Genomic DNA, 15,199 nt, shown 5'->3' on the forward strand with positions numbered 1-15,199 from the left:
TAGATCTGAGACAGTTTTTTGCAGCTATTAGAATAATTCTTTCTAACTTGTTTGGGCTGATGCATCGTTATGAGAAAATCAGAAATAACCTAATTTACAATTCGTGATTGAGAAATAGTAATAATTTTAAAAGTAATAAAAATTTAGCCATTTTTTTATATAAAGATAAAATCTTAACAAAAACAAGCTTAAAATCCGAAAAAATTCCAGCATAAAATGCTATAGTTCAAATTTTTTATATATGAGATTCCACCATAATGTGCTCGAATTTTATAATATGCTGGAGTGCCAGTATAATATGCCGAAAGTTTATACGCAAAAGTTCCATAATCCAATATATTATGCTATGACTCTTCGTGTTTAAGCTAGAAAAAACTTGCTAGCTCATGCTAGTAATTTATTGTCATTGTCCTTGCAGGCCGCAGCTATCATAAAGGTCAAGTCTATAAACTAGTGACGGCAAATATTTATCTGCACCAGTGTGTTTACACCAAATTAAATATTTTAATTTCAGTACTTACTTGATATAAACATCCGATGCAATAAATTTTTACCAATAATAATTGATTAAATGTTTACAGTTAAAAGGCTGAATATCGGTTATATGGAAGTAGCATTTGATAATGGGAGTGATCGGATCACTATAGTCTATATTTAGCTCAAACTGTTTATATAGTCAAAAAAAAAAAAATCATAATAAGTTTGCACTTATCTGAGTAGTGAATGCAGTGATATTTAGTATTTAATAATTTAGAATCTTAAATTCGTCTTTATCATGATACTAGTTTATGTCTACTTCCTTTCCTTTCACGATAAAAGGAAAAGTGTAAATTTGTTTTATAAAAAAGGTAATTCGGTGCACTAAGCTCTTGCTATAGACAAAATCCGGAAAAGGATTGGACCCAAGATATCCAAAAGGTAGAATTAAATATTCAGATCAGATCATCTCTTTATATAGGGCATGACGGATACGGAGTTATGTGACTTGCGTCTAACCAACACATCACCAAACCCCTGGAAGCTTTAGGAGAGTGAATCCTTTAACTGAGATCTTTAGCTTAAATGCCATAACCAGGTTCCTACATTAGTATCATCATCAAGAGCTTGAAGGTCACTCATTTGTCAACAAAAAAAGCGCAAATGCGCGGAAACTAACTCACTTCTCAACAATAAATTCTTTAATTTGTATTCCAGTATGCCGAGCACCTCCCTGTACTAGGAGGCAAACCTCATCGCCAACTTTGAGTGAGGTCACAGGAATTGTTGTTCGTTGATATCCCTCCTCTGCAAAAATATATGGAATGTTAGACCCTTTTTCTTGATTAACCAAGAAATCCCGAAAGTTAGTGAAGCACGGTTCGAAGCTCGGCGGATAATGGGGCTACCCCTCTATCCTTCTTCACTTAAATACCAGTTGTTTATGTATGGCAAGATTCAAACCCGTGACTTGCGCTTAACCCACACATCACATATAGCGCTCTTACCACCAGACCAAAGCCGTAGAGTATATGGGATGTTAAACCTCAAAAGGAGCAAACAGAGAAAAAGCTGCTGCATCTCAAAGATTTACCTTGAAGCGGAGAGACTAATCCAACTGTTTCCGCATTCTGCAAGAGTATAGAGTAACTTTCATTTTCGGATTCTACCTGCATTATACAATTTCCCAATCAAATTAAAAATTAGTGTCAATTAGACAAATGCTCTCGGCTAAAAGATTAACCCAGTCAAAGAGTTTTGACCTTATCCTACATTTTCATGTATGAACAGGTTACAAGTTGCAGGTGCTGAAACTATTGTTAAGAACAGTTCTATGACTTACACGACAGAGCTAAAACTAAAGGATGTTTTCCAACTGATCATTTGCTGGTGCACTCATGCCTCGCGCCCAATTCTTTTACTCTTGAAAACAAGAAGTTTCATCCAGAAGTTAAATACTTCAAGTACATCAAGTGTACACCAATGTTTGCAGATAGCAACTTTGCTTTTCTCCAAAAAAAGAAAAAGCTATGGTATCCTTGTCAAACTACTGCATCCAGCTAATTTGCTCTATTATCCTACTTGAGATTCCTTATGATTAATAGTTGTCTCATGCTTGTATCCATAGTCACACTATGTCAAAGTTACACGAGCACACATCTCAATAGTTAAATAAACAAGCAAAGAAGGTACAGACCATTTTATTTAGCATAAGGTGGAATGCATCACACACCTTTGCTTCCACAAGGATAAGTGGTCTAGTCTCAATCTTTACACGTCCAACAATAGCTGTTCGCTGCATCCCCCTTTGATCAACCACAATGACCTCTTTGCCAGACTTGAGCTCCGAGAGATAGCTAGTCTTTCCTCCTGGAACAGCAACATATGCATGAACAGGCCCCTGCCAAAGTCCAAACAATTGTCATATATTCTAGTTTGAGATGCATTACCACAATTCAACTCATTGAAAAGAGTTAAGGTCGAGGATTTGGAACAAATAGCTTATAGAAGTCATTACCAGGAAAATGCAATTAAGGTAATAGTAGAGTTCTTCTCTAGGAAGTTAGCATCAAGCCCCAGTTTGTGAAGGTAAACTATTTTACAAACCACCAGAAATGCTCATGAAACTTTGAAATAACCAAAGACACTTTCACCATCAACTTATCCGTTCCATGTTAGTTCTAGCTTTTCCATTACTGAACATTTAAATGGCTTAGTACGAGACGCACCGCATTAACTCGAAAAGGCCGGCTAGAAATGTAATTTGACTCCAAGCATTCAGAGTGAACAAGGAAAAGGCCTCTTGCAAAGGATCCAACCTAAGGAAAAAACAACAAAATGAAATTGAAATTCCATAAAGTAAGATGCAAAAATGAACCCATATGTAAACAGTAAACAAACATAAATAGACAGAAAAATAGGAGCAAACCAGAAGTCCTTCACCAGGTCTCATGAGGCTACAAATATCCACACAGACACGGTCACCCATTCCAGTCGCTTGAACACGAGTTATTTTGGCTTTGGTCAAGTTCAACAGACTGTCTACTTCATGTCTTCTGTCAAAATAACCCTAACAATGATAACTGACATCAAAATAAAATCTTCGCCAAGGAAGACTGCCCTTTCTAAAAGGCACTACCTTCAGGTCAAGGATTGCCCCGACATCCTCAACTTTCATTACTACACCACCCAAACCGTGTTCCAAGGCCTGGAAAAGAAGAAAGGATGAGTGAAACTTGGCACTTTTGAATAGCAAAATTCCACTTTAAATGCCTTAAAGTCCTCTACTTTGTGCGAGAAGTTACTTCCTTATGACTTAAAGTTCAACCACCTCAAGAAAGACTTGAGCTTCTGACTGTGTCTTTGAGACAGCAAGTACAGTTTTCTGAGTGCCTTGAAAAGCCGCAACAATATTTTCTGCAGGTATCACCTATGGAATAAACAAACACAAACCAGCAGTTGAAGTAGACTCATATAAGATGGAGAAGTTAATGTACTTGGAGCGATACAAGGGTCAGCCAAATAAAACAACTAGAGGCAGAACCAGTATGAACCATACAAATTCAATATGCTAATACATACAACCCAACTCGTCCAACCCACCTATGGGCTATGGAACAAATGCAAATAATTTTGTGAAGAAGAAAAGCAATAAGTACCTGCCAATCTAATAGATCAACAACAACATTATCTGCCTGTTCCTCCAATATGTGTAGCTGTTCTAACTGCTGAGGAGTAGAAACCTCAGCAAATGCAGCAACTCTCTGATGCTCGTGATCAAAGAGACGCCCCTCTTCAATAAAGAGAGGAGATATCATTGCAATTGCTGCACGTGATAGAACCAGAATTGCAGCGAAATAATCAAACATTATATAAAACCTCACAGTTCTAATTCCAAAATGCACATCCATGCTCAACATTCATAGGTAATCTGGAAAAAAACATGTACAGGATATAGAATCAGGCGAACCCCCTCTTGTTTCTCATTATCGTGTCCGGAAATTCTGAATTTTGCCACGTACTATCAAACATCCTAAATTCTCACTAATACATACTTGGCAGGTCTGGGATTTAAAGACAATGGTTAGTTGTTTATTCCTGCAAACTTGGGGTACATTCCTCCCAATTTGAAGTATTTTCCGGAAAATGTAAATATTCCTTTTACAAGGAAAATAAAAGGTTTAAACTTCACTTATCATAGAATTAAATAAAGAGAGAAAAAAGGTTTAAACTTTTGGCGGGAAAAAAACTTCAATTTGAGAAAGTTTAAACCTTATTGACTACAACAAACAACCAGTTGTGACAATTAAAAAAAAATTGTGACTATGCAAGGGTAGCACAATCTGCTCTCTCGCAGCCACTACTCTAATAAAAAGCACCTAATACCCCACTAAATATAAGTCACCAAACTAATAGATAAAGAGGCGGATGTAGCGTTCTGACTACGGTTTCAACCGATCCCAGTACGCTTGATACATAATATAGGTATATATGTGAAAAATACTAAAACTTTAACAAATATTAAATTCTGAATCCATAATTTTAAAGGTACAATGAGTTAAGTGCTTAAACCCTTAAGCTTGACCTCGTCAAGCTTAATCCTAGATCCACCTCTAAATTACATATACATACTTTTTCAAATTTGCTTTCACTGCTTAAATTTTGGATCCACCTTAGCTCAACTCAGAACAAGTTGTGCTCATTTTTTTATGACGGTTATGCCTCATTTAACTTATACACAACATTGTAAAGAACTTTTATATTATCATGTTACTTTTACCTGTTGTAGCAGATAACCTACCTTATTTTTAAGATTACAAATCCCATTTTATTAGGAGAGTTACCCGGTAGATATCTTGTGTGACATGATAATATAAAATTCTTTTCACACTTTCGGTGTATATAAGTTAAACTCTACAGTTTAAGTTCTGTGCACAGTCGGTGTATAGATTCTTTAATCTATCTAATTAAGTTCACTCACAACAATTGGTAAATCTTACTAGTAGCTAAGCCTAATACGGTAACCTGGATAATAGAAGAATAAATTGTTATAACCAGTTACATTGGCTTGATGGTGTAAAAATACTTTATACTGTCACTGTATATAACTTAAGTCCTAACCTCTATACATACTTACCAACAACTGAAAAACAAATAAAAAAATATTGTTTTAAAAAAAAAAAAAACTTACAAGACCAGTCAAGGGCAAGATCTTGACGATTGGAAGGGAAGATGAAAGTATTCCAACCTCTCTCCACAGCAGCAGTCATCACTTGCTTGTTCTCTGTCCATATCCAAACTATTTTCTTCGACTTTGATGTTGTAATTGCACACATTTTAGCCACTCTATTAACACGAGATATTGTTCCCTTTTTACTGGAGAAATCAGCGTATCTACAATTTTTCCATTTACCTACAGAAAAAGAAAACAAAGAATCAACATTTGATACTTTGTATTGTTGTGATTTAGAAACCTATATAAATAACTAATATTGCACAGGGTGAGTTGAAGTACCTGGAACTTTAGGGTAAGAAACAGAAAGTGAAGGTAAGACTATAGCCATTTCTGTTGATCATCAAGGAAAGGAAGCAACCGTTCCTGTTTTTCTCTATGTAGTAGATTACATTTTTGTCCCCACACGAAAATGTGTGGTTTCGATCTTTACCAGATTTCTCTTTGAGGTGGTTTGATTGGTCGCAGTAAATAATTTCAAAAGTTGCACTGGTGTTGTAAATAATACTTTTAATTCAGATTATTCAAAAGTAATTCCAGATAATTCTATTTAACTAGCATTCATTGATAAATAAGTAACCTACAACAAATAGTAAAATTCATTATACCAGTCAATGCATATTACTTAAGGGATTTTTACCCATATGTACTACATTAGAAACTTATTTACCCTCACTGTTTAGGTTTTAACTTAATTACAAGTTGATATATAATTTACCAATTATATACAAATTAGTATTAATGAGTACCCTATTATATTAAGAATTGAATAGGGAATTCCCTCTTCGCTCTCTCTCTTCGATCTCTCTCTCATTCTCTATCATTATTCTTATATTAATATCTTCATGTGAATTAACTGAAGAAATGATACTAATGTTAAATGAAAAAAAGAGAGAAGATTAGTACCTAGCAAAGTTCTTGCTTCAGATCCTATGAAAACGAGAAAGTAAATAAGAAAGAAATTAGCTTTGATGAAGAGAATCATTTTAGTTATCATTCTTTTAGCTTTTGGAATCAATAAACAAAATAGTATTAATTAGAAGCGAGTAGAGTAAATTGGAAACTATGTTAATCCATTAAAAACTCTATTGACGGCCATTAAAAAGCTTCAAAGCTTTGGATTCGAAAATATAATTTTATGAAATTATTTTTTGTTTGGATTGGGTGTTGTTGCAAATGATTGGGAATATCCGTTGGAGTTTATATCTCAAATTTGAGACAATTTAGTGAATATTCGAGGTGGTTTAGGTTGAAATTTCATATTGAAACTCGAAAAGGAAGACATGAACAAAGTGTATATATTTTGTATGTCGAATGTAGAAACGGTGTACAAAATATCTACAACTTACATAATTGTATATAAGTTGTATATAAATTGTATGTAAATTGTAGTTTTTGACCGGTTTATGTGCAAAAAATGTGTATTTATGTTGTAGATAAATTATAGATTTGTACCGAATTTGTATATATTTTGTAAAAATCTTTTGTTACTTCCTTTAAATATGAAAACTTAGATAAAACCGGATAAATAAGTTTAAAATCTTGTATATATATGAAAAAGTCCCATTACTTGAACATCTTCGTATTTAGTTGGTCGCATAAGAAAACTGATTTTCTCATAAGTGATGTCGCCTTTGATTGGAGGTATTAAGTTAATATCCACACTATTTATGAGATTTATATATTATATTACATGAAATAGAATATAGAATAAGAATATATGTATGAAACAAAAGTATTTAGGGTATGTTTGGAAAGTCACAAAGTAATTGGAATTTGTGTAATTACTAGAGTAGTAATTACACAGCCTAGTAATTACACAATATAGTAATTGCGACGACATGTTTGTTTGTCCTAACGTAATTACAATGTAATTATAAATATATTATTTAGTTGCACAAGTGCAATTACACAGTTAAATAAAATTTTATATAAAGTAATTATCAAAATTTAAAAGTTAATATAATAAATATATGCCTATAAATAATTTTTTATAAGTATAAATGATATTAGAATTGGTATTTAAGATGCATATTTTTTCTTGAATACACATTAATTAGTAATTATAGGTTTTTAATAACCCTGAGAAATTCTAATAAATTATTATTTGTCAGGACATTAATATCTAAGTCCTTAAATTGAGAATAGATATTATAAAACTCATCATCTGTGTTATTATTACAACATTGATTCTGCTTGCAGAGTCCACACTGATCATCTGAGGTAATATAATTTTCCCCATTTAAAACCTCTCTAAATATGTTGATGGTTATATTTCCATGTTAGAAAGAGATTATAAACTCACTAATGGTAAAATCACTAAATCAGTCCCCCCCCCCTCCCCCACAAAACTCTTTTTAAATGGGAGAAAAAGATAAAGTAAATTATTTTACAATTATTTCAAATTATTTGAAGATGATACTGGCAAAATTACTGCTAAGAATTTGAATACTATGCTCACGCAGAATAATTACACGAATATTTATATTAGATGGGAACTTTTCAGAAATTGAGTTTTTGGTTATTAAAGACCCAGAATTAAGGTCCCAAATTATTGATAAAATGGATCAGTGGATGAATCTTCTCTATCACTATTTTTTGGAGAATTTTTCGGAGAAGAATTTAACAGAATCTTATATAAAGAGTCCTTAATATTATCATCTATGTCAAGATTCTTAATATTATCCTTGACTCTACAATCCTTAGCATAATGTCCTACTCTGCCTCATTTGTAGCAAGCATTAGGCCTATTAGATTTTATGAAATCCTTTATATGCCTATAAGTATCTCTTCTATTGTTCTTACGCTCTATTCTTTTATAAAAAGATACTCTATTCTTCCTATGTTTATAAGACTCATGCTTATGTCTATAAGACTTTTTTTTATTCATAGGGATATCTATAATAAATTGTTCACATAATCCCCCTAGTTGTTGTCTTTCATTAAGACGATGCCGCTTAATTTCCTGATTTAGCTTAATCTCATTGCACAAAGCTAAACCTTCCTGTGTACATACACTAATAAGTTTTTCATAGGAATAGCCATTATAATCTATACTCATTGTTGGACAAATTAATAACAAAAGTCTAGAAAATATCTAGGAAGTATACTACAAAAGGTAAAGAGCAAATTGCTACCGCAAGTATCCAACCTCCTCCTGAGGTCAAAGACTTTAAGTTAAAAAGTCTAGAGGACCTAGAGAAATTATTAGATGAAAAATGTGAAGAATTCAAACTTAGTCCTTTAAATTTAGAGCATCTATCTTATGAGGATAGTAGACTAAAAGTCCATAATGAGATAAATAAGATCCCAGAAAAATTTGCTCGAAAACCAGTCCAAAGGATGTTCTATTATCCTAGGCCAACTCCTCAAGATGTACTCTTAGAGGAACCTGATTTTAGTCATTACTCACAAAGTTATAACGGTACAGAAATCTATGAATGGAACATATATGGTTTTACTGACCGCCATATTTATACTCAAGTACATAGAATGCTTATGTACAACACTATCTGCAAGGTTAATAAGAATTCCTAGAAAATCATTGTAGACATGATAGTAGCAGGTTTTACTGGCCAATTAAAAGGCTGGTGGGATAATTATTTAAAAAATGAACAACACGCAGAAATAATGAGCGCCATAAAAGTAGAAAATGGACAGAATGCTCAAAACTATGTCTATTCTTTAGTTCTTAATATTATAGAACACTTTCGAGGAAGATGGTCTGATAATAGTGAGACCTTAAGGACTATGCTCCAAAACCTTAGATTATTAAGTCCATTTCAGCAGGTTACTAGAAGGCTTCAAATGAAAAGAGGAGTTGTTTCTAAGAAGGAAATTATTGCTTCTTATTTTGAAGAAATAAAAAGGGATTTGGTAAGAAATTTTGAAGTAGAAATAGTATCAGAGCCATGGTTAGGAGTAGAAATATGTGCTAAGTTCAACACATATTCTCTAATGAATATCATTAGGAAACAAACTAATGTTAAAAACAATAAGAAAGAAGAATTTGATATGCCCCAACAATTAGATTTACTTAATAAATGGACGATTTCTAGAATCCAATCTAGGTTATATACCAGTTAGGTACATTTGAGAAATTAGTTTTAAAAAAAGTAGTTAAAATTGCTGAAGAGACTATCACAGTAGATAGTGATAATGCTACATTTAGATTATTATCTGAAAATAATTTAGCTCCTTATTGGGAAACTCATAGATTTTTGCATATTGGTTTAATACAAGTTGCCTTCAAGCCACTTACATTAAGAGGCTTACCTGAAAGCTTCATAGCAGTTCTCAGAATTAGAGAAAATAATTTATAGGGAGAATTAGCGTCACGTTCAGCGGTTTAAGGTCTCGAGCAACTTCGTATTTTGTATTATGACTTGCGTGTGTGGCCGAATTTGCTTTTCGGATGATTCAGGATCAATTTGGAATAACAATTCTTATTTTAGAAGCTTAAGTGAGAAGAGTTGACTGCAATTTGACTTTTGTGAAAACGACTCCGGAATGGAGTTTTGATGATTCTAATAGTTTCGTATGGTGATTTTGGACTTAGGCGTACATCTGGATTTGGATTTGGAAGTCTGTAGGATAACTCGACGCATTTTGGCGAAAATTAAAAAGTTGAAGTTTTGGAAGGTTGAGAGGTTTGACCGAGGGTTGACTTTATTGATATCGGGTTCGGATTTCAATTCTAGAAATTGGAACAGGTCCATTATGTCATTTATGACTTGTGTGAAAAATTTGAGGTCAATAGGACTTGATTTGATATGTTTCGGCACCGAATGTAGAAGTCAGAATTTCTTAACTTTCATTAGGCTTGAATTGGGGTGTGATTCGTGGTTTCAGCGTAGTTTGATATGAATTGAGGCCTCGACTAAGTTCTATCGTGTTTTAGGACTTGTTAGTATAATTAGTTGGGGGGCCGGGGGCCCTCAGGTGTGTTTCAGATCATTTTGGGCTACTTTGGATGCTAGTTTTCTGATGTCTGATTTTGTTATTCGCGTTCGCGAGGAGCCTCTCGAGTTCACGAAGAAGGATTTGGCTGCTGAGATTTTGTTCTTCGCGTTCGTGAAAAAGGAATTCCTGCTGACCGTTGTCTGACTTTGAAAGCTTATATCTTGCAATCTATAAGGAATTTGAAGATGATCCAAAAGCAAAAGTTGTAGTCCTTTGTGTCTAGTTTTGTACAAAGAGTTATGACCATTATACTAGAGGCTATCTGGGAAGAGTTTGGAAATGGCTATTGAGGAATTTGTTCATCGCGAACGCGAGGGGAAGGTCGCGAACGCGAAAAAGGAACCCCTGGGCAGCAGAATAAAATCCAAAAATGAGGCTTCATCTCATTTTTCCATTTTTGGACCAAAAAAGCTCGGGTGAGGCGATTTTTCGAGAGTTTTTCAAGGAAAACATTGGGGTAAGAATTCCTAACTCGATTTTGGTTAAATTACATGATTATATTGTTGTTTTTATTATTAAATCAGTGAAATGGGTTGAAAATGGCAGAAATTTTTATAGACTTTAATTGAGGATTTGAGGGCCGAGTTGTGGTCGAATTTGAGTAAATTTGGTATGGTTGAACTCGTATCGGAATGGGTGTACGAATTTCGTAAAACTTTTGCCGGGTTCTGAGATGTGGGCCCTGGGTAGACTTTTAGTGTAAAATTAAAAGTCGATATTTTATTATCCGAAATTATTTCCTATGGATTTTAATTATTTTGGCTAGATTTGAGCCGTCCAGAGGCCGTTTCACGCGAGAATGCCATTTTAGAGTATCGGCCTAACTTCGTAAAGGTAAGTATCTTGCCTAACCTTGTGTGGGAGAATTACCCCTTAGGCATTGAGTCTTATGTGAAATTTGTATAATGTGAAAGCCGTGTACGCGAAGTGACTAGTACGTACTTGGGCTTATAAGTGAAATTTCTATCGGTTAAAATTCTCAGACATCTTTTATGTATTTAATTTGAAAATTGTCGGCACATGTTCATTATTACATGCCTTATTGGAATTTGTTGTTATATGTCACATTCCTTACTTGCAGAGCTGTTTTATATGCTTACTTGGACTTGTTACTGTAAGGCCCCGTAAAATTTCGCATAAGGAATTTAAGGTTTCGTGGTGCCGAAGTAGATTTACGTGTCCGCGGCTCGGACTTTTTGGGTTGAACAATGCGCTGGGGAGTAAAGAAAATATTTGGGCAAAATAATGTATTTCTGCGGACCGGATAATGGCCGCAGAGTGAGGCAGGAATGGGCAGTTTTGGATGCCATTCTGCGGTCGACTATGCGACCGCAGAACAGATTTGCGGGCCGCATAGTGACCGCAAACCCAGGCAAGCGACAATAATTTTGGGCACCAATTGTGCAGCCGATATGCGGACCGCATATCCTATTCCGGAGCTTCATTTTTGGATTTTTATAACCCAACCCTACTTCGTTAAATAGACGATTTGTACCTTTTTTGACCAAAAACCTGATATTTTGAGGGTGAGAGAATGACATAGAGTGGAAGAGAGTTCTTCAATAATTTGTTCTTTAATTCTTGCTCGAATCTTGGAAGATTAACAAGGAAAACTCACTAGGTCTTCATCCTAGAAGTAAGATTCTACACCGTAACCGTTCATTTTGAAAGTTAACTAGAAATGGATAATTAGTAAGATAATTCTTTGGTATATGAGTTGGTTATTTTGCATGCATATGTTATCAAGAGGTGTAGGAAAATTGCTGAGCTAAAAATGGTAAAGAATGGGTTATGGGATGATGGAATCCTCCATAAAAGGACCTTGAAACCTTAATGTGCACACCTAGTGTTTGATAAAATGCTCAAATGACCTAGAACCATGACCATCTTCCTAATTTTGGTTCAATTTGTTATATTTCTCAAATAGATTGAAGTTGCTAAGAATTTCAGAATATTTTAGAGTTTAAGGAAGCTCCATTGAGGTATGTTGCCTAAACTCTTCTCTTAGGATTAAACCCCACATTATCCTTGTAAGTTCCAAGTTGTTAATTATAAAATTTGCTATTCCGAATAAGCTTGTGTTGAAAGATATATGTTCAATATGTATCCCAAAATACTTTTATCATGTTATGTTATCATTGGGAATATGTTCAAAGTATGGGCTATGCATTAATAATGTTGCGACTTCAAGTCAAGTTCAAACGAAGGCTATTGTGCCAAATTTTGTGAAAAACCTCTATGTGCCTAAGACTATTAATTGCTCACATGTGTACTAGAAACATTGATTTGAAATGCCTTATTGTGGATGATGATGATGATGTTTGAAAGTGAATAAGGTGAGCATGAAATATTAAATCCGGCCGACGTGCCAATAATGATTTTGTAATTGTGGCCACTAGTGCCAATGAAATGAAAAGATGCGAAAGGAGTATAAAATGAGATGATTGGTATAAGAAGGATGATGTCTCTATTGAGACAGCCTAGCCGATCGGGTCGTGATCGGACGCCATACCGCATACATGGTGGTGATTGTGCTAGAAATTATGATTGTGGTTGATGTCTCTAATGAGATGGCCTAGCCGATCAGGTCGTGATCGGACTCCGTGCTACAAGTACGGTGGTATTGGTATTGTGAATATTGGAATCGTGAATGGTGGAATATTGGTTCTAAAGACCTCCCAACTTAAAATATGGAAATTTATTTGAACACTGTCTTGATCCTAATTTGAGATTTGATGTTGTTTGAGGCTTCACTTATATTATGATTGTACTTGCTCATATTATTTATCATTCTATTGAGAGTGTGTTTTATCATTCATACTAGTACTATTCCATATGTGCTAATGCCCATTTACCGGGGGCGCTGCATCTTCAATGGATGCAGGTGGTTCCACAGCATGAGACACTGATAAGTGGTAGCGGTACACTCTCTTCCCAGTAGACTTGGTGAGCCCCACTTCATTTCGGGGTCATGCATCTTTTGTTCCTTGTGTATTGTGTTTGAGGCATACCCGGGGCCTTGTTGCCGGCATTATCATAATACTCTTCTGTATCTATTAGAGGCTCCGTAGACATAGTATAGGTTATATATTGGTGTTGGGGAAGTCAAACTAGTTATGTTGTGTTTGAATTACTATTTCCACTTCAGACTATGAAAAATGCGTGTGAAATTTGAGACTTTAAAAATGAAGTAACTAATGGTAAGAATTGGTATTGCAGAAATGATCACTTTATTGTGTGATTAACGAAAATATGTATTCTCTTTATTCATGGATGAGTTTGGGTAGAAGAAAATCTGATAGGATTGCTCGGCCGGGTTCACTCGGTTGAGCGTCGGTCGCGCTCCCCGAGTTCGGGGAGTGACAATTACAACGTGATCTTTATGTGAATTTTGGGATTTGTTGAGTTGCCACATTTTGGGAGATATTTTCATTTATTAAGTTTTCCTTAATTAATTAATTAGAATTGAAGTAATCAAGAGGTATTGATTTATTTTACTTGAAGTTGTGTTTAAAAAAGATGTTGCTATTGAGATTTATATATACATTGTGTGGAGCCGTGGGCTATTTGTTGTGAAATTATTTGATATCATTGCACCTTTGGAAAGGTTGTGGCCTACGGGCATTTGTAATACGAGTTGATTATGTTGTGTTGTGGTGATAATAACACGTGTGAATTTTTGTGTGATTTGGGTTGTTTTTGTTATGCGGAGTATAAGGGTGGCATTCTACTGTTGTTATCATGCAGGGCATAAGGGTGACATTTCACTGTTGTTATATGTGTTGTGATATTGTCTGAGTGGAGCGATAAGAATGGCTATTATACGGAGCGATAAGGGAGGCTATAAGACAGAGCGATAAGGGAGGCTATTATATGGAGAGATAAGAGTGGCTATAAGAGAGATAAGGGTGGCTAAAGGAGTGATAAGGGTGGCTATTGATATTTTCTGGGCGGAGTGATACGGGTGGCTATAAGAGAGATAAGGGTGGCAATGTCAGGGATGATATGTGATGATGTGGGGTTATTGTGTTGGTGATTTTTGTGTGATGTTGTATGATGACCCAAAAGTCCATCTCATGTTTTAGAACCCAATTCGGGGTTCCGAGGCCTTCAAGACCTTATTTTCTTTCTCTTCGAGCTGCAATAATACACTTGCACATGCATACACTGTAGAATACTACTTATACTAGTTCACGAGTACGTAACTTGATAATTATCTGATCCATGTTGAAATTGTGAGCCTGTGACTATGCCAGACAGATTATGTTATTGGCACGTGAACTGTCCATGCAGATGTGATATGAGATGTGGGCACGAGGTGCCGTAGGTATATAATAATTATATTATTGGCACGTGAACTATATGTGCAGATGTGATACGAGATGTGGGCACGAGGTGCCTTGAGTAGATGATGATTTACTATTAGCACGTGAGTTGTCCGTGCGCTTATGATTGAGATATGTTATGATTGAGATATGGGCACGAGGTACCGTGAGAATATGATAATGGGTTGAGACCCGTATTTTATGACAATGATTATATGGTGGGATCGGGTTGCGCGCTACAACATATATTTACTTATTATTATTGATATTCACATGGTGGAATAAGGGTGGATAGTGTTGTACAGTGGGATCGGGTTGCGCGCCGCAACAATTTATGTGTTTTGTATCTTTTGTTGAATTATATTGGCTTCAGTGCTTTCGTACAAGACTCTGAGTATTTGGTATTCCTGTATTTACTGGATTTCGAGGTTTGAGCTATTATCATGAGATAACTATTTCACTGTTCCGTATGTTCCGTACTTCGAAACATGGTGGGACTAGCCATGTAGGGTTTTTGTCTAAGATAACTAGTGGGAATGTTGTGGATTACTATTTCGCTTTTCAGTGCAGGTTCTATTTACTAGCTATTGCTTTACATCTTTCTTCTAGATTTTATGGTGTTCCTATTTTTCTTATGACTGTTGTGGTGATACTAATATTTACTAATATTGTCTCCCTTTACTTTGCATCTTTTTTCTGGATT

General features: G+C 35.0%; 1 protein-coding gene across 1 annotated transcript; it reads right to left on the reverse strand.

Moving 5' to 3' along the window:
- Window positions 1-1,022: 1,022 nt before the first annotated feature.
- LOC107768227 (uncharacterized) lies at window positions 1,023-5,642 on the reverse strand. The gene is made up of 10 exons (XM_016587329.2): window positions 5,492-5,642; window positions 5,168-5,389; window positions 3,636-3,802; window positions 3,308-3,406; window positions 3,116-3,184; window positions 2,906-3,046; window positions 2,706-2,795; window positions 2,210-2,377; window positions 1,571-1,646; window positions 1,023-1,284 (listed from the first exon to the last, which is right to left on the reverse strand). The coding sequence occupies exons 1-10, from the start codon at window positions 5,538-5,540 to the stop codon at window positions 1,157-1,159; spliced, it is 1,209 nt and encodes a 402-aa protein (XP_016442815.2). The 5' UTR covers window positions 5,541-5,642; the 3' UTR covers window positions 1,023-1,156.
- Window positions 5,643-15,199: the final 9,557 nt, after the last annotated feature.

The sequence above is a fragment of the Nicotiana tabacum genome, chromosome 14 (genome assembly GCF_000715075.1).
Source record: "Nicotiana tabacum cultivar K326 chromosome 14, ASM71507v2, whole genome shotgun sequence".
In the NCBI taxonomy this organism is placed as follows: domain Eukaryota; kingdom Viridiplantae; phylum Streptophyta; class Magnoliopsida; order Solanales; family Solanaceae; genus Nicotiana; species Nicotiana tabacum.

What these genes read in the sequence shown, in the direction of transcription:
- LOC107768227 (XM_016587329.2), bottom strand. Translation starts at nt 5,540, where the DNA reads ATGGCTATAGTCTTACCTTCACTTTCTGTTTCTTACCCTAAAGTTCCA. An exon ending in TCTTGCCCTTGACTGGTCTT is followed by an intron (nt 3,803 to 5,167) that starts GTAAGTTTTTTT and finishes TATCACGTGCAG; the next exon opens with CAATTGCAATGATATCTCCT. An exon ending in TTATCCTTGTGGAAGCAAAG is followed by an intron (nt 1,647 to 2,209) that starts GTGTGTGATGCA and finishes TGTATAATGCAG; the next exon opens with GTAGAATCCGAAAATGAAAG.